Below are 23,400 nucleotides of genomic sequence, written 5' to 3'. Positions count from 1 at the left end.
AAATGTCTTATTATTAAGAGAGAGCCGTATACACCTCTGTAATCCAGATTACAATGTGGATTAGGCTGAAGACTTTGGACATTAAAATACAGGAATCTCCTTGAGAAGAACCACCAATACGTGCATCTCAGTTTTGCCCCCCCCCCCTCCATTTCCATATATAGCCACTAAAATATTTACCTGTAAAGCTACTGTTCATTTCAGGAACGTCATCCTCCTCCTCATTCTCTGTATGCACTATGCCAGCATTTTGCATATCATTGTAAGACTTGGTTCGTTTGGGGGTCGACTGCTTGGAGCCGGACTGGAGGTTTTGCAAAGCATCAGTGTTATTCACTTTCCCACTGAGGGGTTGGCTGGGAGGTTTGGGTGTTCCATAATAGTTACCTAGGCAATAGAAACACATTTGCATGGTTGTTGTTTTTAAAAAACCAGACTTCATCTTACTAAGGATTTCTTCTCCCTCACTCCCCACTTGCCACAATCGAAGCAATTTCTCTCTTATGTAATATTGCTCTCTCCCCTGCAAGATGTCCATTCTTTTATCTTTTGGAAAATTATTCATGTTTAAATTTAAAACCAGAAGCACAGCCTGCCTTTTTGAGGTGCAGCAAGCGTACAAGGACTAAAACAAAAGACAACTGTGGTGAATAGCCAAAAACCAAAAAAATCCCCACTCTCCTTACATTTGAATTTCAATTAGTAGTGTTTTTTTAAAATATATATGCATGCATGCACCCACACAATGCTGTGCCAGATTTAGAGTGTGCCCTGAACAAAATAAAAAATTCATTACTACCATCACCCAGAAAAGTGATGAAAGGCTGGGATGACCTGCTTTAATACACATCCTCAGTGGGTGGCAGTTAAAAAGTAAACACTTCCCAAAAGGAAACTTTGCAAAAGGAAAAGGAATTGCACCAGTTTTTCAACTGTAGAGTACAGCAAAAATAGGAACAAGAGGCATCAGGTACATACAGTTCCAATAACATTATGAAGAAACTCTCTAGCTATTTTTTGGACTTCAGAGTTTGGTGGGGAGATTTCCCATACCCAAGTCCAATGGGATCTCAACCCATCAACTCAGATCCACTGGTCAACAGAGGGAAGAGGTTTCCAGAACATAGCTCCAAGGAATTTCAATGTGGCATAGAGAAACTACTATGGGTTTATCCTACTCACACTATATAGGTCTGTACCAAGAGGTACAGGATCTGTGTGCAGCTGCCCCAAGTACTGAAACACTGACCTGGAGATGGTAGTTTCTCAGACCATAGATCAGCTTTTCCCAGCCTGAGAACCCTCCAGGTGGCTTGGACTACAACTCCCAGCATCCACAGCCGACCCCAGTTAGAAAATTAGAAGAGTGCTGCAGACTCACATGCTCCTTCCATTCTCCTTGTCCCCTTGCATGCATGCATACATGCAATCCCCAACCTCCATTTCCTTTTTGTGCTCCCCATGGCATCAGAATTACCAGTAATTATAATTAGCTCAAACCAGGGTTTGCACACAAACTTTTAACCTTGGCCACACACTAGCCAAAGTGAGTGATGTAGTGCTGAGCAACAGTTACCCCATAAAAAGAAAATGTATATGGAATTGAAATAGATCAGCAGTAGAGAAAGGAGCACACAAGCCCATGGAATCTTCCCATCTTGTAACAATGGTTAGCTAAGTGGGGATTTTATACTAAAACATGAAGGTCAGAGATGAAGTGGAATGGGTTGTTTGAGGGTTTAAAATCCTTTGCAGGGTTAAGAATGTAAGAACTTAAGAAGAGCCATACTGGATCAGACCAAGGGTCTACCTAATCCAGCATTCTATTCACACAGTGGCTAACTAACTGCCCACAAGTAGGACATAACTCCAATAACAAATCCCATTCATGTACCCCTGCGACTGGTGTACATTGGAATAATGCCTCTGGTACTGGACCATTAGGACTAGTAGTCACTGACAGCTTTATCCTCCATAATTTTGACTAACCCCCTTTTAAAGCCATCCAAATTGGTGACCACTACCACACCTTGTGGTAGCCTATTTCATAGTTTAACTATGCGCTGTGTGAAGAAATACTTCCTTTTATTTGTCCTGAGTTTCCCACCAATTAGCTTTACGGGATGACCCTTTGTGATTCTGATCACAAGAAGACAGCCTATGGGTCTATGGATGTACAAGTTGTATGCACAGAAATTCAGACTTTCAGATGAATGTGAGGAGGTTAAAAACAGAGAATGAGCACAGTCCTGATTTCCTCCCTAAACACATCCACCCGGTTAAAGTGCAACTCGAACAGCAAAACAGACTTGAAATATAAGATGTAAGAGATGTTTAAAACAACTGCTGCATAAATGGGATTCATTGCTTGGCATAACTGAAGTTCTGTTAATGAAATCCTTCATCAGATCCAAAGTACTCTGAAAATATTATGAGGTAATGAATCGATCTTAATCTGGGGAAAGATTTTCAGTATTGCCTAATTCTATTCTCTCCCCCCCCCCCCCGTTTTAGGTGAAAAAGATCTACCACACAATGTTGCATATATGCTGGTCTAGCTGTAGCTATTCATTAAGCCCTTGCCAAAAATATAAATAAAAATCAAGGTATTCTCGAAGGATAATTTGATATATAACGTTCAATCCTAGATAGAATGCTTCTTTTCCAGATTGTATATCACATTGTCCTGACATTGCATTTATTATACTTTTATTCTACCCTTCCTATAAGGAGATGAGGGCAGCTTAAACGACTGCCCCATTTTATCCTCAACATCACCATCGGCTGAGATATTGTGGCTGGACCAAGGCCACTCAGTGAGTTTCATAATAGAGTGGGGATTTGAACCCATATTCTAGTTCAGTCTTCCTCAGCTGCCAGATTTTTGGACTACAACTCCCAGGATTCCTGCTCATGGTCCATGCTGGCTGGAGTTGATGGGAGTTGAAGTTTATTTATTTCATTTATCCCACCTTTTTTCCTCCAAGGAACCCAAGGCAGCGTACATAATCCTCCTCCTCTCCATTTTATCCTCACAACAACAACCCTGTGGGGTAGGTTGAGCTGAGAGTCTGTGACTGGCCCAAAGTCACCCAGTGGGTTTCCATGGCCGAGTGGGGATTAGAACATTTAACCATATTGGCTCTGACATATTGAGAGTTTCAACATTCTAGGCTTCCCAAACTTCTGTTGGATGGAAAACGTGTGGGGAGCCGCCCTTTGCTGTACTGAGTGATTCCACTCCCAATGAGCCATGTTCAAATCTCTATAATCACACATAAAGGTTTCAGCTCCATTCAGCAACACCTTTAAACACATTCCTCATTCTGAATCACTAAGGCACGTGCATGCATTATTGATGCAAAGGAAATGACTTCTTCTGGTAAAAGCTTTAATGGGGATAAAGAAAGTTCTTACTGCAGCCCCAGTCTCTATTATAGGGAAGTTATTCTCCTGCTCTATATAATGCCAGAGTAGTTAATATATGGTAGAAAGGAGAGAGGGCGAAAAGAGAAAGAAGAAAGAAATAGGGAGAGAAGGCAGCTACCATTCTTTATTATGGCTTTCTGTAGCAGTATTGTATTGATCTTTCCTTTACTCTGCTCTGTTTTATGGAGGAGGCAGAGGTTGACAGGCCTGTTACAAATTCTTCAAGCTGACTGCCTATTAACTGGCATGATCCCTCAAGAGTTGCTCCAACTCAACTCCCGTATATTTTAACAGGACTCTGGAGCAGTGGTCAACAGACTGGTATCCAAAGAAGGATATTTTAACAGCTGGGGTTTCTTTTCTAGTCTTTTTTTCTTTCTTTTTTTGGCTTTGCTTTGTTCTTGGTTTCAAAATATTCATTGTTCCAGTTGTTAGGCAGCAAAGGGAAATTAGTATGCATGCAATGTAGCAATAGGCTGGAAAGTCTACATCCTAATCCCTATTCCTGGGCTTGGCAGTTGAACAAATAATGCCTAATTCACACCAGTAATATCCAAGCTGAGAAGATGTCCCCAAATAACACTACAACAAATTCCTGTTGACAGATTTGCAGTGAAACACAATTAGGATGGCTACTTATGCATTGCCCCCCAAAAAAGAGAGCAAAAGAGGATATGCTAATTTATATAAATAGATGCAAACTTAGAAATACTTTTTTCTAGTTTAAATAGAAATACAATGTATCTAACATACTTTGGGTGACTGTGACTTGTGTAGCTGCTTAATCTTCTACCCAGGTGCTGGCTATTGATGGACTACTTCAAGACTCCCCCTACTGCTCTTACTTATTATAGTTTGTTCTTCTATCTTTAAACTGGGCTTGGGCTGGTTGGTCCTTCAAAAAAGGATGTCGTAGGACACAAGACCGACCCAATCACAATCCTTTTTGATGGTGAAATTCACCAGCCAATTCAAGTCTGACCATCTTTACATTCCATATCCAAAACCTCCTCCTGTACTCAAGGAAGAGCTTTCCCATATAATTCAACATCATGATAAATTACAAGAGAATTAAACCAGTAAGTGTTAGATCCGTGACAGTTTTATATTTGTAGATGACGCTCCAAAAGAGAGTTTAATTTTCTTGTGCAGAACAGTCTTTGAATTTCCTGTTTTCCACCCACTGTTCTTCAAACACTAAAATCACACTCCCCTTTTAGAAAGGGCATTCAAGTAAAGCCTTTTCACACCTGGCTTCAGTCACCAGTTGTAATTAAAGGTTACATTTGGTTTGCCAACCATGTGGAGAAACAAATGTCAAAACAGATGCCAAATGTTTCATGTCCATACAGATGTCACTGATCGCCAAGTAGACAGAGGTGTACAGCAAACCCTTGATAACCTTCTCAGGGGCTTTGTGATCTGCTTCTTTCTTTGATTAACTAAAGCTGCAATCCTATACCCGCTTGTCTGGGAGTAAGCCCCACTGAACACAGCAGAACTTACTTCTCAGTAGATGTGTATAGTATTGCAATGTAAAAAATTTAAAAATAGGCCTAATCCAGTCATCTCAAACTTCGAATCCTTCAGATGTGTTGGACTACAACTCACAGCATTGCCATGCTGGCTCTGGGATGCTAGGAGTTGTAGTCCCAACACATCTGGAGGGTGCCAGGCTGGGAGAGGCTAGGAGGCCATAATGACTCATGCACATATATCTTTTAAATTTAAAATGGACACTGACTTAAACAGCTTACCAAAAATATGCAATTAATAAATAAAGTAAGATATCATGGACAGTTTAAAAACGGCTAGAAAGGCTAGGTAATTCTATCAGTCACTAATGAGATACTTCTTTTGCTAATTGTAATACATACACCTACTTTGTTAACATTTAGATGGCAAAAGCTTTAATCTGGTCTGTAATATACAATGGATGTTTAATGGGAACACTATCCTGATTTCAAAGTCTCCTCAGCTGTATCCCATTTGTTCTTTCACCTCCTAATAATGTAAATTACTTCAGTCATCCACTCAGGAAGCACAAGTACTACCCTATGATTTAGTACAACACACCCACGGCAAATAATGAGAACAGTCAAAGCAAAGCTTATGCAGAGCAAATCAACCTATAGTCTGGAGACTACTCATTCAAAGCTAAGAAGGAAAAACGGGGGTGGGGAGAGACATACCAGGAAATGCTGAATGACTTTGGGAGCAATTTGGGAGCCATAAGAAGGACCTACACATATATCCAATCAATCCCTAATCATCATAATCATCTTGCAAGTTAAGGCTGGGTTTGCAGAGGTATTTGCATTTCACTGTGGTTTTAAATCTGAATTCACCAGACATACAACCACCACAATTTAGTGATAAATGCCACTTTTAAAATGACTTTAATTAGTAGTGTAATATAGTAGTTTTTAAAGTATGTTAGTAGCAAGCTCACTGAAGAATAACAAAGACAAAAACATTACACAGTATGCAGAGCAGTTTCTAGTCAAGATTCCATCAAATTAAAAAAGACCTAAGGAGATCATAGCATGATATAAAGATAGAATTCTTCCAATTAAAAGGTCCCTAGGAATTTGAGAGGGCTGTAAAACAAAGAAATTGCCAGACATGTCCTGATAATCAGTATGTTATTATTAATTGTATGTATTAATTATGTTCTTATCCCACCTTTCCTCTAAGGAACTCAAGGCATTGTACACAGGCTTCCCGGACCACATTTGATCCTCACAATTCTGTGAGGTAGGTGAGCCTGGGAAACGGTCACTGGCCAATGGTTATCCAGTGAACTTCATGGCTGAATGGTGGTGAAGTTCACTCGGCCTTCTAATATTTTAACCACTGCACCACACCGGCTTTCATTGTCTGTGGCATGGGCACTTCATCTCCTGTGATACTTTGGTTGAGGACAGATTAAATATCATTCTGCCTCTTGGCCAAAACAAGATATACATGCACATGTACACTAAGAGCAACAGGATTATTATTTTTTAACCAAAGTGGCAATGGGGACACAGAACAGGTCACTGAAAGAAGCACCAAAAAAAAATGTGGTCTTTAAAACAATGTTTAATTACTTTGACTGATTTGATCTAGATATACTGTTATGTATGTGAATTGTTTCTGATTGCATATTACTCTCTTTACTAATGGGGTCCTAATTCAATGTATTGACTGGTTTAATATGTACAAATTTGAATAACAATTACTTTACTTAGGGTGACCATATGAAAAAGAGGACAGGGTTCCTGTATCTTTAACAGTAAAGTGGAAAAGGGAATTTCAGCAGGTGTCAATTGAAGAGGGTGAAATTCCCTCTTCATCACAACAGTTAAAGCTACACTAGCTATAGTAGAGTGGCCAGCTACAAAAGAGGACAGGGCTTCTGCAGCTTTAACTGTTGTGATGAAGAGGGAATTTCACCCTCTTCAACTGACACCTGCTGAAATTCCCTTTTCTACATTACTGTTAAAGATACAGGAGCACTGTCCTCCTTTTCATATGGTCACCCTAACTTTACTGGTTTAACTTTATTCCTTTGGTGGTCACCTGTTGTGGTTCTTTTTGTTCATAAAAACAACAGTATTCATTTAGAAACAACAGTTCTGGGGGGTCTGTTAAAAAACAAACTTAACATTATTAAATGGTGTTAAATGCCTGGGAGAAGAGAAAAGTCTTGACCTGGCGCCTAAAAGATAACAGTGTTGGCGCCAGGCGAGCCTCATTGGGGAGATCATTCCACAGTCGGGGGCCACCACCGAAAAGGCCCTCTCCCTTGTTGCCATCTTCCGAGCTTCCCTCGGAGTAGGTACTTGGAGGAGGACCTTAGATATTGAGCTCAGTGTAAGGGTAGGTTCATGTTGGGAGAGGCGTTCCATCAGGTATTGTGGTCCCAAGCCATGTAGAGCTTTATAGGTTACTTGAAACATTTAAGGGGGGAAATTAAAGCACACTTATTGTGATATAAATGTTATATTATGTAGACATTTTTATCGGAATACTTCTTAAAAATGTAAAGTCAATAGCAGGTACTTCTCTTACAATGGCCCTGTTCAGACAACATGCTAAGCCATTGTTAGGCTGCTAACCCTTTTGCAGAAAATGGTTAGTGAGCTTGTTTAAACCATGGTTATGTAGCCACCATGACTTAGAAATGGTTCCTATGACACGCTACACATGACACGCTAAGCCATAATGTTTAGTTCAAAATGCTTAACCACCATGGCTTAAGATACCATGGTATCTTCTGAATAGGTTCATTGTTTAAATTTAGTGGGGAGGGACAGATACAGAAAACTGTTGACACACTAATTAATTTTAGCAACCCAAAGAAATGTGCATGATATGTTGACAATTGAAGTTTGAATCTCTTCCACTAAGGCTGTTGGAGCACTTTCAGTAACTATTTATTAGTTCCATTTCACTCTGAGTTTCATTTCAATAACATACATGTATGCTAAAGGTAATCATCTGAAAACATTAATTACAACTTTGAAATTGCCAGGCTAGCCTAACCTACTGACCAAGATGAGCAGGGACCAATAACACAAGTGGCCGGAGTCAGAGAGACAGATCCAAGCCTTTTGTCTATGTCATCAGACCTCAACAACTGAAACTTGTGAACCGCCCAGAGAGCTTCGGCTATTGGGCGGTATAAAAATGTAATAAATAAATAAATAAATAAATAAACTCATCCTACAAAACTGAACAAACCTGGACACTTCCACCATCTGGTTTGCATCACTTATGGTGTCAAAGTTGTGATGGATCAGTACACTGCAAAGCAGTCACAACAAGCAATCAAGAGCTCAATTATATCTTCCTTGGGATCAGTTTGTAAAAAGCCACAAACCACAAACATCAACTCTGCAGGGTGACTTACAATGACTGTGCAAGACAAATTCTTCTTTGTCTTCATCATTGTGACAAAGTAGGCTTGATAATGAATGAGCTATAACCGGTGTTTGCTCAGATTCGGCCTGACAGCATTCAAACTGTCTTCCTCTTCACTTCAATATACAGGTATCATTAAAAGGTTCTAAAACTCTAATTCTTTCTAGAAGCAAATAATAATAATAATAATAATAATAATAATAATAATAATAATAATAATAATAATATCTGGTGATATTCTTGAATGATCTGAACATTGCATTAATAATGTGAGATACATGGAGACATCTTTAAAATTTATAGGGGGGGGAGTACTATTATTATTATTATTATTATTATTATTTATTTATTTATATAGCACCATCAATGTACATGGTGCTGTACAGAGTAAAACAGTAAATAGCAAGACCCTGCCGCATAGGCTTACAATCTAATAAAGTCATAGTAAAACAATAAGGAGGGTCAGAGAATGCCAACAGGCACAGGGTAGGGTAAGCAGGCACAGGGTAGGGTAAAACTAACAGTATAAAGTCCGCACAACATCAAGTTTTAAAAGCTTTAGGAAAAAGAAAAGTTTTTAGTTGAGCTTTAACTAAAGCTCAACTAACTTTCAGCACTTCTGGGATAATTTACAGTGGGTTGGCTTCACAAGCTTTAACAGATGGAGCTTTTTTGCCCTGTGTTTTAGAATCTAAACAGTTACTTTTGGCACACCTAAGAACTTTGGTACACTCAGTGGGATTGTTTACTTTTCCCTTTGAACGCCTAGCTGTATCATAAACTTATTTTTGTCCGTATCACAGGGCCATGCCCTATCACAAACTGCTTTTGAACTCCCACCCCCCACCCCAGTTTCAAAAGAGTGATGCATAATGGGAGGCTGTTATTCAAGAAACTCAAGTCAAACTTTTCCTTTGGTATGTGGAACTAGTTAAACAGTTATTTGATCCAGACAAGCATAACAGCTCACACCACCCTCAACCTCTGCACCATGGGCTCCACCTGCATGCATGTGAATATGATGTTTTCTGATCATTATCACAAACATGTATACTACTAGGAGTTGAAGTCCAAAATATTTGGAGGGCACCAGGTTAGGGAAGGCTGCTCTAAAGCACTGAATTATTACAAAAATACCAGTGCTACAATGAAAACATTCCAGCTTCCTAACTACACACAATTGTAATAGCCCCTTTTCTCTCACCACTAGAATGAATGACCTTTAGGTGACAAAGGAAATCACAGCAATACATTCATCATAATTCCATTCCTTCTGAAATTATAAATCAATTTAAGCCACATTAAAGTCAAATTACATTATACTGACAGTGCAATGCCACCATATTAAAACAGACAATACCAGTATAAATTAAGTATGCTAACTTGTTTCAAGGCCAGCACCTTACAATGCAGGAAAATATAAGCTTAGAAGAGTAACATGCAGTCTGTTTCCCCAGCGATGACAAGTGGAGAACAAACCTTCAAAAATAGGTATTGCCTTGAATTAAGATGCTGTTTGGATGGAAGGTGACAGTTTTTCATAACCATGCAACTCCTAGAGAACCCCAAAATCACTAATTACCTAGTCTGTACTTATTATTTCCACACAAATTATATCAAACCTCTTTCCCACCCTACTATTGCAGTGTTTTGCTATTAAACTAAAATTCCAAAATTCCAATCCACTAAGCTTCATTTACCAGTTATTCGTAAACATACAGGCATACTTTAACAAGAGGGATTCGGAATAAGGGGTAGGGCACCTTATTCAGCCACATTGTCTTGTTGCTAACCTTCCAAGGTCTGCATGTTGGCAGTGCTAAAACCAAAGTGGTTCCCATCCTTTCTCAAACACACATGCATACAACAAACATATACATGCATGCTTGTATATATACAACCATCCGACCCTGCAATCTTCCCACCCCTGCCTCTCAGCTGATTAGGAATCAGCAAAACAGCAAAGAAGGTGATGCTACAGAGGGAGCGAACCCGTTTCTCTCTCTCTCTCTCTCTCTCTCTCACACACACACACACATCCATATAAATGCACATGTACACACACCATACAGATGTACAGCATTCACAATCTGCACATATAGCTTCCCTTTCCTGCAATCTCATCACCCCACTTGCTTAGCTGATAGGGAAACAGCTTAGAAATAGTGACGAGGGGACTGCAGAATCCTGATGTTTTTCTAGCTGTTCAGCTGTTCCCCAATTAGCTGAGCAGCATGGCAAGGTAGGTGGGAGATGTGGGAAGGGGAGGTTTAAACCTTGGCTGGGGCATCACAAGCCAGATGGAGAGGGTTTTCTCACTTCTACCATAAACATAAAGGAGAATAAAATATTCTAAATTAACTAGGGCCACCTAAGGTTTATCCTGGGATCATCCAGGGTTTGCCCCTGCCTGAGCACTGGATCCCCTGTGTGTCACCTAGATGAACAGGTTTGACCCCTGGACGATCCAGGGATAAACCTTAGGTCTAGCTATGGCCCCAATCTCAGTGATCTAATGCAGCCTTCCCCAACCTGGTGCCTTCCAGATGTTTTGGTCTTCACCTCCCATCAGCCCCAGGCAGTATGGCCAATGGTCAGGAAGTCCAAAACATCCAGAGGGCACCAGGTTAGAGAATGCTGATCTAACGGATTGAAAGAAGCCTTTAGGGCCGTTGAGTTGATTCATACCATGGAAACATTAATAACCATATTGTATGTTATGAACTGGAATGTTCTGCTCTGCTTTTTAGAACATCTGCCACCTCTTCAATAAGATATTTATTTTATTTATTTTATTTTATTATTATTATTTTTACATTTATATATACCGCCGCATAGCCGAAGCTCTCTGGGCAGTATATAAATGTAATAAATTCTTCTCACATTTTGCATTGTCCTGGATCAGCAGAGCTGTACATAAGATGGCAAAGACACACAGCAGCCACACCCAAAAAAGACAAGTACAGCGACAGCTAATCATGTAGCATCTGAATTGGGGAAAGGATGAGTCAACAGAAGAAAATTAGTAGCCTATCTGAACATTTATCTAGATGTAATAGTCACATAGGGCTAAGTGAACTTAAGCCAATCTATTACCATGCTCTTCAGTTTGCTTGAAGTATAGGAGACTGTGGACAGTAATTGAATGTAAAGGTAAAACCCTTTAATTTTCTCATATGTAGGATTTTGAAAAGATTGGTTCATTTATTTTGAAGATTTATTAGTCACCCTCTAGCTAATTACTCTCAGGGTGATGTACCAATAAAATCCATATTTATCAAACCCACAATCAAACAATCAATTAAAAACAGCTATCAATTAAAACCAACAAGCATGACAAGAAAAACTAAAAAATATAATGGAGATAAAATTACTTGACAACACAACATAGCAGCAGAAATAAAAAGAGTATTAAGAGACACTGCAAGAATTAAAAAAAGGCTTGCCTGATTCCAAAAAGACAAAAAACTAGGCATCCCTGGGGAGGGTATCCCATAAAGGGCAGGGGGGTGTTTACTATAAAGACACACTTCCAAGATGATGGCTGCAATTCTGTACATCTTATGATCCAATTCTGTAGATGGCTGCAACTCTTTCTGATAGGGGAATTCTTCATAGTTTTCAATGAATATGTGTATGCATGAATTCTGGGATAAATGACACTTTAGGGCATTGTCGTCCAACAATTGAGAAAGGCTAGTTTAGTTTGTGGGGGGAGGGAGAGAAAACACACATCTACCTATATATATGTTCATGTATGGATGTGTGTTTCAAAAGTCCCATAGTTTAAAAAAAATCTTTTTAAAAAAAGAAATGGTGATGGAACACAATGGAATCTTTACTGATCTGCCATATAGCAGCTGAGTTGCTAATTGCTTCTGATTTGAACGAAATGCACTCTGCATTGTCTCAAATGCATGGCTGCCAATTGTTAAAAATCATAACTTAAAGTTCACCTTATTATACTTAAACTGATGGAACTAATTAAGAGTAACTTTTTTCCCCTCCTTGAAAAATCTGTCTCCTACCCAGAGGATGAATCATGGTATCTTAAAATACTCTGAAATTTAATAACGTTGCACACGATAGCACTTTGCTGCTATACAAAGAAATCTCAAGTGACTTGACAAAAATCTATAAATGCATTTTTGTATGCCTTTAAGATATGCATGCATCATCTTTTAGGGATTAATTATTTTAATGAAGGTGTGTTTACTGTTATGTATTTAACAAGGGAGATCTGAAGCATTTTATTTAAAATACCTATTATCAGATCAGAACCCCCTGATTACACACAACGTAGCATGATTCTGTGTATCTGCTAAAGGATAGTAAGCCTTTGTAGAGGTACCATTACTATTACGTTTATGACATCTTGTGTTTCAAGTACCTGACTCTTGTTCCCCTGTCTTTAACTGAATTGCTTTCATAACAGTTGTAATTGTAGTTATTTTAACCTCGCGGTTAGCGACTCTTGTCTCCCTGTTCTTATCATAGAATCATAGAATCATAGAATAGCAGAGTTGGAAGGGGCCTACAAGGCCATCGAGTCCAACCCCCTGCTCAATGCAGGAATCCACCCTAAAGCATCCCTGACAGATGGTTGTCCAGCTGCCTCTTGAAGGCCTCTAGTGTGGGAGAGCCCACAACCTCCCTAGGTAGCTGATTCCACCGTCGCACTGCTCTAACAGTCAGGAAGTTTTTCCTGATGTCCAGCCGGAATCTGGCTTCCTTTAACTTGAGCCCGTTATTCCGTGTCCTGCACTCTGGGAGGATCGAGAAGAGATCCTGGCCCTCCTCTGTGTGACAACCTTTTAAGTATTTGAAGAGTGCTATCATGTCTCCCCTCAAACTTCTCTTCTCTAGGCTAAACATGCCCAGTTCTTTCAGTCTCTCAATTTGGCTTGCTTTTATAATTACTGCATCTTGCTTTTATAATTGCTATATTTCTAGCTATTTTTAATCTGCTTTTCTATGACTGTAATAAATTTGATTGTTATGTATTTTAAAAATGTATTTGTAATAACTTAAGGTATTTGTAAATACTTAAGGTATTTGTAAAGTGTCAGTCACAGAGATACTCTGTTTTATCCATCTAAATGAATGAATAGAATGTGCCTGTCCTACTAAACTTACAAACAAAAGTCATGATGTTGAATAGCCATTAATTTTATAGCAATGATCTTTGTAGCTAGGACTTTTTAAATAGTACACTTTAGTAGTGCTTTATAATTCTTCAGCCAATCATTTTCACAATAAACCTGAAGAGTAGACTCTCAACTCAACTTAGGCAGATGGATACAAAGCAACTTATCAAAGATCACCTCTTATAGTTGTGTGAGCACAGGGACTCATATTTCCAAATTCCTCATCCAATAGCTTGACATTCCTTACTGTAATATCCCCCTTTTATTTGGACATTAAAAAAGGAGAAGGCCAGTACTTCTCAAATTCTCAACTAGCAAGCGTTCCTAATTTCCAGGAGAAGATGTTTGCTTTATCTTGACTAAACTTGGGGAACCTCAAATACTGGCAAATTCAGGCTAGAAAACACAAACATGCACACACATACACACACTTACAGCACAATGCTATGCATGCCTAGTCTGGAGTACCACTGAATTCAATGGATTTTCCCACCAGATATGTATCGGACTGCAGCCTAAAATGTGGGAGCTGTCCAACTTGCCAGTAGCATTACTGGCAAGCATGTTCAAAGTGGCTTGGGTTAACAGCTATGTGTATACCCAGGTAATCCAAAATCAATAAATACAGAAAGTACTAGGCAATCATTATCTGTCGCACATGCCTGGATGGAGGATGAAAAATAATAACAGAAAAACTTTTCCATGCATATTTCTGTCCTTTAAAACATGCTTCTCTGTGGTGGAAGGGTAGAAGTGGTGTCACTATCAAAAATTGAACAGTGCAATCCTAAGATTCCCCAAGAGTTCTCTCAGTCATTTCTTGAAGCCTTCCTTCATCATGGATGTGTTTCATTGTGACCTCTCATTCCCATGACATACCTTCATAAGTTCCTACTTCAAGAAGTGTGCCGCTTTTTTCAAGCTCAAGAAACTCCTGCACAGTCAGAAAGTTGTAGTCCACACCAGGCACTTCTCCTTCTCGTGGAGGACGTGTTGTGCCTAGATAAGGTAAAAACAAAACAAAAATGAGTGTTCATATTGCAATAGCTTCATCAGAAGGAAACAAATATCACATGATGCCATCACCAATAGAAATAGCAGTGCCAAAATTCCTGTGGAATCTTCTGGAGGAAGTTGCCATGTAGGGAAGAAGACAAGCAAAATAAAACAGAACCCTAACTTGTGGCCACCACCATCTTAAAGGCCAACGAACTTATCCCTTAAGCTTGTGAGGGGCAGATTACATGACAAAATATGCCGTAATACATTTGTTGTGTTTAGCAGGTCACAAGACTCTTTGCGAGTGAAGGTAGCCATGCAATAAAGAGATGACAAAACAAAAGCAGTTGTCTTCTCCACGTGCTCTCCAGACCGGCCAATGGCAGACCACATCTTTCTCTCCGAAAAGCCGTACTTCGAAGAGGCCAAGAGGAGGACCCCCGAAGGCTAATATCATCCCATAGGTCCCTCCTCCTGCAGTGGAACCACCAAACTCCACCAAAGCTGGGGCTTAAAGGAGCATCTCCCCCCACCCTCCCACGGTCAAACAAGACAATTTGTTGGTTTTCTGCAGCAACAGATTAAGATGGCTATCCCTCTGGAAATACTTTCACACATCAAAACCTGTCTTCTCTGACAACTTGGGACACGGTCAGACAGAGTCAGAACCGAGGGTACTCTTAGTGGAACCACCAGATTAAGTTAACTTTCCTAATTAGTTGTTTCAGCCTTAATTTTGTGGTTCTCATACTATCCTGCATTCTTCTGTTTCACTTCAGCCTAAGGGCAATAGCCAACACTGCTGCTCCAGTTACACAACTGACCTTTAAAAACTGTCATTCTAGCATGTGCTAGTGGCATTGCATTGGCGATTGCTAGCAGTAGTGCTATCCTGATGTCATATGAGGTGTGGCAGCATTAGCTACTGCCCTTTGGCTGCAGTGAAACAGAAGATCTGCAGTTGGGTACTGCCTTAAGAAGAAGAACTGTGCTGCATCACAGCAAAGCCCTATCTAGTCTAACATTCTCCTCCAACACTACCCATCCAGATGTCTCTGAGAAGCCCACAAGCAGGACATGAGTGTACTACGGCCTCCCACACATCTTCCCCAGCAGCTGGTATACAAAGGCACACTTCCACTGATACTGGAGGTAATATAGTCATCGCAACTACAAACCATTGATAGTCTTATCTTCCATGAAAGCCTGATATTTGCTCTCCTATACCTAAGGGCCTTTGATGCATGAAGTGGCAAGATACATATGGATGAAAACGTTTCTCAAGTTGGCCTTTACAGAGAGTACATGCACTCTTTCACCAACGCCAAACCCTCTCAGCCAATTTATAAAGGGAAACTAGGTTTACTTTTGCTTTGTTTAATTTCACAAAGTTTTCCTCTAAAAGTCAATACTGGCATGAAATATTTATTAACATCCACCCCCACATTTTTCATTTGTCCTTTTATGACAACTGCTAACATTTTATCATTCCCTTCCACCTTTATTTGCATTGCATCATCACAGCTGTCAAAACTGCAGACTAATTTTCTAAGACATTTGAACAGTTCTATTTGTTTCATGTTCTTAATTTCCTGGGCATACAGAAATCTAAAAGTTGCAGATCCCCTTCACTATTCAACATAGGGTTGTCTGTTAACCCATGCTGAATGCATTATATATTCAGAAAACTGAGAGAGAGAGAGAGAGAGAGCGAAGTTAATCAAGGCAACGTTAAACACATTTATGCCCCATTGATTTCAATGGAATGGGAGAGTTACTCATGGTTAATTTTCTTTGTCTGAAATCAGTAATTAAATGTGCTCTACTTTGAATGGTTTACCAACACATGGGGGGGGTGTGTGCAGACGGAGAATCTGAGTATCTTACATACGGGAAGAAAAGAAGATACTTTCCAAATGACTAAGACAGTGATGTAGTGTTTTGAACCTTGCATGTTCTACTTCACCAATGAATGCTCTAAGTAAAAATAAACAAATTTGTGTCAAATTGAGTTTGTTCTTACATGTCAAGTTAGCCCTTTGCTCATCCAGGATGCTCTGAGAACAAAGAGTTGTCTGGCATGTTGATTTATTCATTGACACTTAGGTTGACCCATTCTATCTCTTCTGTTTTTACTTGTGGTCTGAACATAAGCACACCTAGAACAGCCTCATGACTTTGAGAAGTCGGCCACTTAAATTTACAGTGTAACTTAAGATGAAGTTTTGCTGATATCATGACTCTCATGCTGTGAGCTCAAAAGGGTTTCAAACACCCACATTCTGCATTGCTGTGCAGTGCAATGATTATTCTCAGTGTCACTGCAGCTAAGCAAATGTTCCCAACTGCAATTCAGAAAGGGAGTAAAGAAAACAAAGGGCAAAGGAATCCCTGCACCCTCCTTTCTTGTAGTGAAATGACAGGCTGCTGGCTGGACACACGCCTGACAGATGGCATTTCAAAGGATTTTTATGAACCATCTGGGATGTACACAATGAGTGAAACCACACTTATAACCAACCCAGGAGGGCTTTCCTGTTCAACGTTATTTAACAGGGGACAACAGAACAGCCAAACCAAATTCAGTGCATTTTTCCTAGGATCATTACTTTAGTAATAAGCACCACTTTCTCTCTTGAGTTCCTGAACAGGTGAAACCTGAATACACAATTAATTTGTAATTATAGTGTCAGAAGACACCATTGTACCTTCCCAGGAAGCGATTTCTAACATTTTGAACATTAGCCACTGACTGTATGAAATAGTTTTCTGGAAGTGTTAGCCCTGTTTCACGCTTTCAAACCAATATGCCAACTAGAACTCAGCCATCTTTCTTTCTTTCTTTCTTTCTTTCTTTATTTATTTATTACTTTTATATACTGCCCCATAGCTGAAGTTCCCTGAGCGGTTTACAAAAGAGAGTTCTCAAATCCAAAAATGTATATCAAAAATGTATGTATTAGGAGAAAGTTCACACAAAAATGTGTATGTTAGTTCAAAAATGTTATATCATGAAAAATGCTTGCAAAAATGTATTTTTAGACCAATTTTTTATTGTTTACAAAAATGAATGTATTAAGAGAAATGGGGGGATGCATACAGATCTTCATGCAAACGTTTTTTAAAAAAAATTCTCAAATTTTAGAATGAACTGAAATTACCAGTGGAAACCAAAACAGACAGACTTGTTTACCCTTAGTCTAAAAGTCACCAAAGTTTTGTGGCAGACAATTACATTGATTGCATCACCCAGCCAGAAGCAATTCAAAGGAATCCTAAATTATACCTCAGGCAGAAATTTAGAACGGAAAAATCACAGAGCTCTCTTTCTGTCTCTCTCCCCTAACCCTTTTGTTGTGCAAAGTTTTCTGTTAAATTGCTTAATAAATACTGACACCCTGAGGCTATGTTAATCAGAAAGTTGCTTACTGTAATCTCAGGGCAACACTTCAAGAAGCCTGCATTCAGTCACATCAATTACCTTCATGTTAGATTAAAACAATTATTTGATATTGCACCATAATTAAAGCATAGAAGCAGTCTTCAGAAAGTAGTTTAGGTTTGGGTACCAACAGTTGAGAACAATTACAGATTTTACAAAGGTCCTGGCTTATTCTCCTGGTTTGTTAACTGCCATTAAGTCAGAATTCCTTAGTTTAAAAGTAATGGGGAACTCAGGCTTAATATAAATCAGGATCTTTACACCAGAATACAATGAGAGGGATGAAGGAAGAGCCGTTGGCCATGACATTCATCCCTGAGCCTCAATAAGCCACACCAAGCCTGTATTTTTAAAATACCATAAAGTCCCCAACTTGTTTGGATGAACCAAATCGAATAAACTCCTCTAGGTAATCTAGGAGCCAATTCACATTTACCTGCAACAAACTCCCTTCCTCAAGTCCTGGCACGTGGCCATGGGGAGGCAGTTGCAAGCAGGGAGGGGGAGGAGAGACGTGACCGTTCACCATTGGTTGGTGATACAGTTGCACCATCAGCTGCAGCTCCTTCCCTCCCTGTATGTAGCGTGGGTTTATCTAAGAGGCGGAGTAGGAATTTTTGGCCCATAGTCTGGCTGTGGGATATGGGTCTTTTTGCCTACTTCAGACTGTAAGTTGGGAGAGAGTGTCTTAGGAAAGCCTTCTATTTTGGCATTAGGTTAATTTGGACACAAACTTTAGGCAGGTAGGGGTGGGCATACTTAAAGGAAAGAGATGGTGAGCATTCTGTGGCAAAGTTCACGAGACAGGTGATGCCTGAGGCCTTCCACTAAGGGTCGTACAGCCCCAGTGGGGGGGGATAGGGCTTAGCTGTGAGGCTTGGTGGCTCCAGGGGGCGGGGAGGAGTGATACGAGGATGTTACCCTCCCCAAAAGGGGTATGGCCTGGGGGTGGCGATCATAAGACGCCACTCATCAGACATAAAATGTTCTCGCCCAATATAACGCCTAGCATAGTTGCTGGCATAGACTAGGGCCCACCCAGTCTCCCTTTGCAGATCATCAATAAATATAGCCCGAATTTTATACCATATATACTTGTCTCATCTCTTTACTTCCCCCTTTGCCCCCGCAATTTGATGACACTCGTGTGCATGAAGATTCCATCTAGATCAGGCCAATGAAGTATTTCCCTGTCTCCTGGCCAGGAAACAGTTACACAGCCGCCCCACGATACTTAGCTCCTTCACAATATGTCCTTGGAGCTGTGTTTATTTCAGAGAAGCAGGTTACATGACACAGAAATGTAAACTGGACCTACTGTAAATCAGACCTGTTGATTTTAGAAGTGGTTTTGCCTATATAGAATTGGGGTGGAAACATTTTTTCCTTGTTTCAGTGGCCGCATGAGGGCCCCACCACCTAAACGGGGCCTCAATCCAAAAGTCTTCTGAGAGTTACCATGTTACCCAGAGTGTTTTGATGAAATACACATGCATGAGAGTATCCAAGGACTCTCAGATGACTGTGTCCATTCCTGTCTGGACTGAAGTGTCTCCGCTTTCTCCTGTCTCTAGCAAGTAATGTCAAGTGAGTCAGCTGGTGGGAAGTAGCCCATTTAAGGGGTGTATGATAAACAACTGGAGTGTGTGTGTGTGTGTGTGTGTGTGTGTGTGTGTGTTTTAAATCACTGGATGTATTTTGGGACACTGAGAAGTTTTTTTGTTGAATTACTCTATCACATTTGTTTTCAGATTATTTCTGAATCAGACTTTGGCTAGAACTCATTTGTCCACAACTGAGTTGTGAATGGGTAGGGTGACCAGATGACCCGGAAAACCCCGGAAACCTCCGGAAAAACGTAGATTTCTGGGGCAACCGGGACTGGCCCCCAATTTACCGGGGGAAAGGGCTGAGGGGAAGGCCTCCGTCGGCCTTGGAAGGGGTTGGGGGCTGCGTTTCTGGACTTCTGGGATCGCGACCTCCAGTCCCTTCCATGGCAATATTCAAAAGAGTGGGCAACAGGTCGCAGCAGAAGAGCAGCAGCAGCGGGGTTAAGGTAAGTTGGCAACTGCTTTGTTGGTTATCCAGATGGGGCGGGGGAACCACGCGATCTTCCTCTCCTGTTCTGTCCCCCTCTTGGTTACTTCTTTCCCCCTCTCCCTTTCTGCCAGCCCCTTCTTTCTCTCTCTTTCCCTTCTCTCTCTCTCTGCTTTCCTTTTCCTCCCTGCCCTGCAAGGTGCCAAGGCAGGGAGATCTCTCCTCTCTCTCCCCATTCCCCCCTCTTTCTTTCTCCTTTCCTCCCTGCCCTGCAAGGTGCCAAGGCAGGGAGCTCTCTCTCTCTCTCTCTCTCTCCCGCCCCCATTCCCTCCTTTCTTCCCTGCCCTGCAAGGTGCCAAGGCAGGGAGATCTCTCCTCTCTCTCCCCATTCCCCCCTCTTTCTTTCTCCTTTCCTCCCTGCCCTGCAAGGTGCCAAGGCAGGGAGAGAGCTCTCTCTCTCTCTCTCTCTCTCTCCCCCCCCTTCCCCCCTTTCTTCCCTGCCCTGCAAGGTGCCAAGGCAGGGAGATCTCTCTCTCTCTCCCCATTCCTCCCTCTTTCTTTCTCCTTTCCTCCCTGCCCTGCAAGGTGCCAAGGCAGGGAGATCTCTCTCTCTCTCTCCCCATTCCCCCCTCTTTCTTTCTCCTTTCTTCCCTGCCCTGCAAGGTGCCAAGGCAGGGAGATCTCTCTCTCTCTCTCTCTCTCTCTGTCTATCCCCATTCCCCCCTTTCTTACTCCTTTCCTCCCTGCCCTGCAAGGTGCCAAGGCAGGGAGATATATATATATATATCTCTCTGTCTATCCCCATTCCCCCCTTTCTTACTCCTTTCCTCCCTGCCCTGCAAGGTGCCAAGGCAGGGAGATCTCTCTCTCTCTCTCTCTCTCTCTCTCCCCATTCCCCCCTCTTTCTTTCTCCTTTCTTCCCTGCCCTACAAGGTGCCAAGGCAGGGAGATCTCTCTCTCTCCCCATCCCCCCTCTTTCTTTCTCCTTTCCTCCTGCCCTGCAAGGTGCCAAGGCAGGGGCAGATCTCTCTATCCCAATTTCCCCCTTGAGGGCTGGGCATGTTGGTGGAGGCTGGACATGTTGGTAGGCACGCCCCTTGGGGGCCCGGAGATGTTGGTAGCCACGCCCCCTTGTGGCGGCCATGTTGTCCTCCTTTTTGATTGCCAGAATAAGGTCAGCCTATGAATGGGGCTGTTTTAGCCTGAACTCAACCTCGGAAAATGTTGCAGTGTCCTCATATTGAAAATGCAACCACAAATGGAATAATCAATTGAGTTGCATTCTATATAAATTAACCAAAATAAGCCAAGCAGATTTCAGTACAAATCTACACACAACGAAATGTATGAATGGCGATCACATAGGTATGTTTGTTGAACTAGCCACTCTTTTCTGGGGATCAGGTTCTCCAGCCATGATAACTATATCCTTTACATTATTATTTAAAGATTAATTATGGAAGTGGGGTGGGTGGTTAGGATATACCTGGAAACTAAGTAAACCACATTCTATGGCAACCTATCCAAATATGGTGCCCTCTAGATGTGTAGGACTACAAGTCCCATCATCCCCAGACAGCATGATCATTGGGAGTTGTGCCCAACACTTCTGGAGGGCACCAGGTTGGGGAAAGCTGTTTATGGTATACAATTCCTCAAGTCTTGAGCAGAACAAAATTAAAAGTGGGAGGGCTGCCAGGTGAAACACAGGGGAGTGGGAGGGTGGGGGTGTTGTGTTGGGAGAGAGAGTTACTAGCAAGACTACTTTGGAAAGGGCTGAGTGTCTAATCACACAACTATAAATCAAAGCCTCTTAAAAACAACAACCTAAAACAACAACAAAACCAGAGCAACATTTCTCTCTTGGAATAGCTCCATAATTAACAAGTTTGTATTCTCAAAGTGCGTAACAATGGATTTCTGCCACTATCTCCAACAGAGTCTTATCCCTGTATGTTGGGTGCAATTCTCCATGTCTGTTTATAACAGCCTTCCCCAACCTGGTGCCCTCCAGATGTGTTGAACTACAAGTCCCATAATTCCCAGCAAGCATGGGACAATGGGACTTGTTGTCCAACAGATCTGGAGGGCGTCAAGTTGGGGAAGGTTGGCCTAGAACCAAAGACATAGTTCTATTCTTCCTAACTGGAATCATCTGAGAGGGCTCCTTTTCCCTTTCCTATCTGCACTTCTGAACAAAAAATCAAGTAATGTTCTTGCCATCCTTAGAATCTTCAACAACTCTGGGGAGCCCGAATCATTTAAAGGTCACCCTCTTCCTGCCATGTCATCTGATAATTCAGAAAGTCTGCCTCGTCTCTTCTGCATCTGTCACCTAAATCACAGTTAAATGGCAGGCAGAGGGAGCTCTGCAGATCTGTTGACGGTAACAAGAGAGCAGAACAGACAGAGACAACCTGCTCCATCTCCAGAAAAGGCAACCTGATTAGTGGCCAGGCATGAACATGAACTAATTATCTGTGACACATAATTGGAAATATCCCAGTAAATTCTGACAAAAACCTGAAAAATACATCCAGTGGCAATACTGCAACATAGAACTCTTTCACTGTCGACAGGCAGTATGTCTAATCTCCCAATGAAGCTGCATTGCTAATCTGGTTTTTACCTGGCTGAAAGGTCTCAAGATTGGAACAGACATCCAACAATGAATGAGAAATGTTTTACTTTTTGTAAACGGACACCAAAATGTAAGACATCTTCAGTATCTAATAAAAGTATTCGTCATACAGAAGAGAGATGGAAAGGACAGAGGGTATTATTCTGAGTAGCTCAGATACTACATTAGTAATTTCCGACTATTTTATCAATGACCATTACATGACTGCTCCATTATGGCTTAGGCCATCTCAGAGGATTGTTTGAGATGGTTCCTCAAGAAAGGCTTGTTCCATAGAATTTGTCACATACCAATATCATGGAAAACCACCACTGTGGAAGTGGATGCATGTGTTTAATATTCACTCGCTGCCCATCCTGGCTCCAAGTAGTATCTTCTTTCCTATTAAAATCAAAATACAAGCTATACTGATTGCACAGTGTGCAGCTCAGGCTTACATTCCCAACTCCTCTGGAGTAAGTGAGCACAACCTCAATTCAGATCAGGACCACCATGCCGCTTCTCCACCAATTCTATTCGTTTTCAAAAATCCACCCCCCCCCACTTGTACAGGTTAAAAAAAGTCTCCTAGTCAGGGCCGTACTAACTTATTTTAGAGTAAATAAGAAGAGGATAAGCCCCAGCTAAACGCTAAGCAATTAACTTAACACGAAGTTTGATTCTTAGTGTCCGCCTTTCTAAGTTTCACCAGCTACTGCCGTCAAGCAGGAACAGAAGTGGATCCACTCCCCAATAAAGAGAAGGAACGGCAGAACCCTACCACTGTTGATGAAACAGTGGGAGTGGCTGATGACTCC

The 23,400-nt window shown here is 41.2% G+C and overlaps 1 protein-coding gene across 9 annotated transcripts in view; it reads right to left on the bottom strand.

Moving 5' to 3' along the window:
* Nucleotides 1–23,400, bottom strand: part of MAGI1 (membrane associated guanylate kinase, WW and PDZ domain containing 1) — a 527,537-nt gene that overhangs the window by 123,393 nt on the left and 380,744 nt on the right. For all 9 annotated transcript variants that reach the window (XM_063122040.1, XM_063122041.1, XM_063122042.1 and 6 more), the window contains exons 3-4: nucleotides 14,364–14,483; nucleotides 181–387 (exon numbers count right to left, since the gene is read on the bottom strand). In XM_063122040.1, coding sequence (XP_062978110.1) covers nucleotides 181–387; nucleotides 14,364–14,483 — 327 coding nt within the window. The remainder of the gene's footprint in view (nucleotides 1–180; nucleotides 388–14,363; nucleotides 14,484–23,400) is intronic.

The sequence above is a fragment of the Elgaria multicarinata genome, chromosome 3, assembly GCF_023053635.1.
Source record: "Elgaria multicarinata webbii isolate HBS135686 ecotype San Diego chromosome 3, rElgMul1.1.pri, whole genome shotgun sequence".
Classification (NCBI taxonomy): domain Eukaryota; kingdom Metazoa; phylum Chordata; class Lepidosauria; order Squamata; family Anguidae; genus Elgaria; species Elgaria multicarinata.
This window is presented reverse-complemented; position numbering and strand designations above follow the sequence as displayed.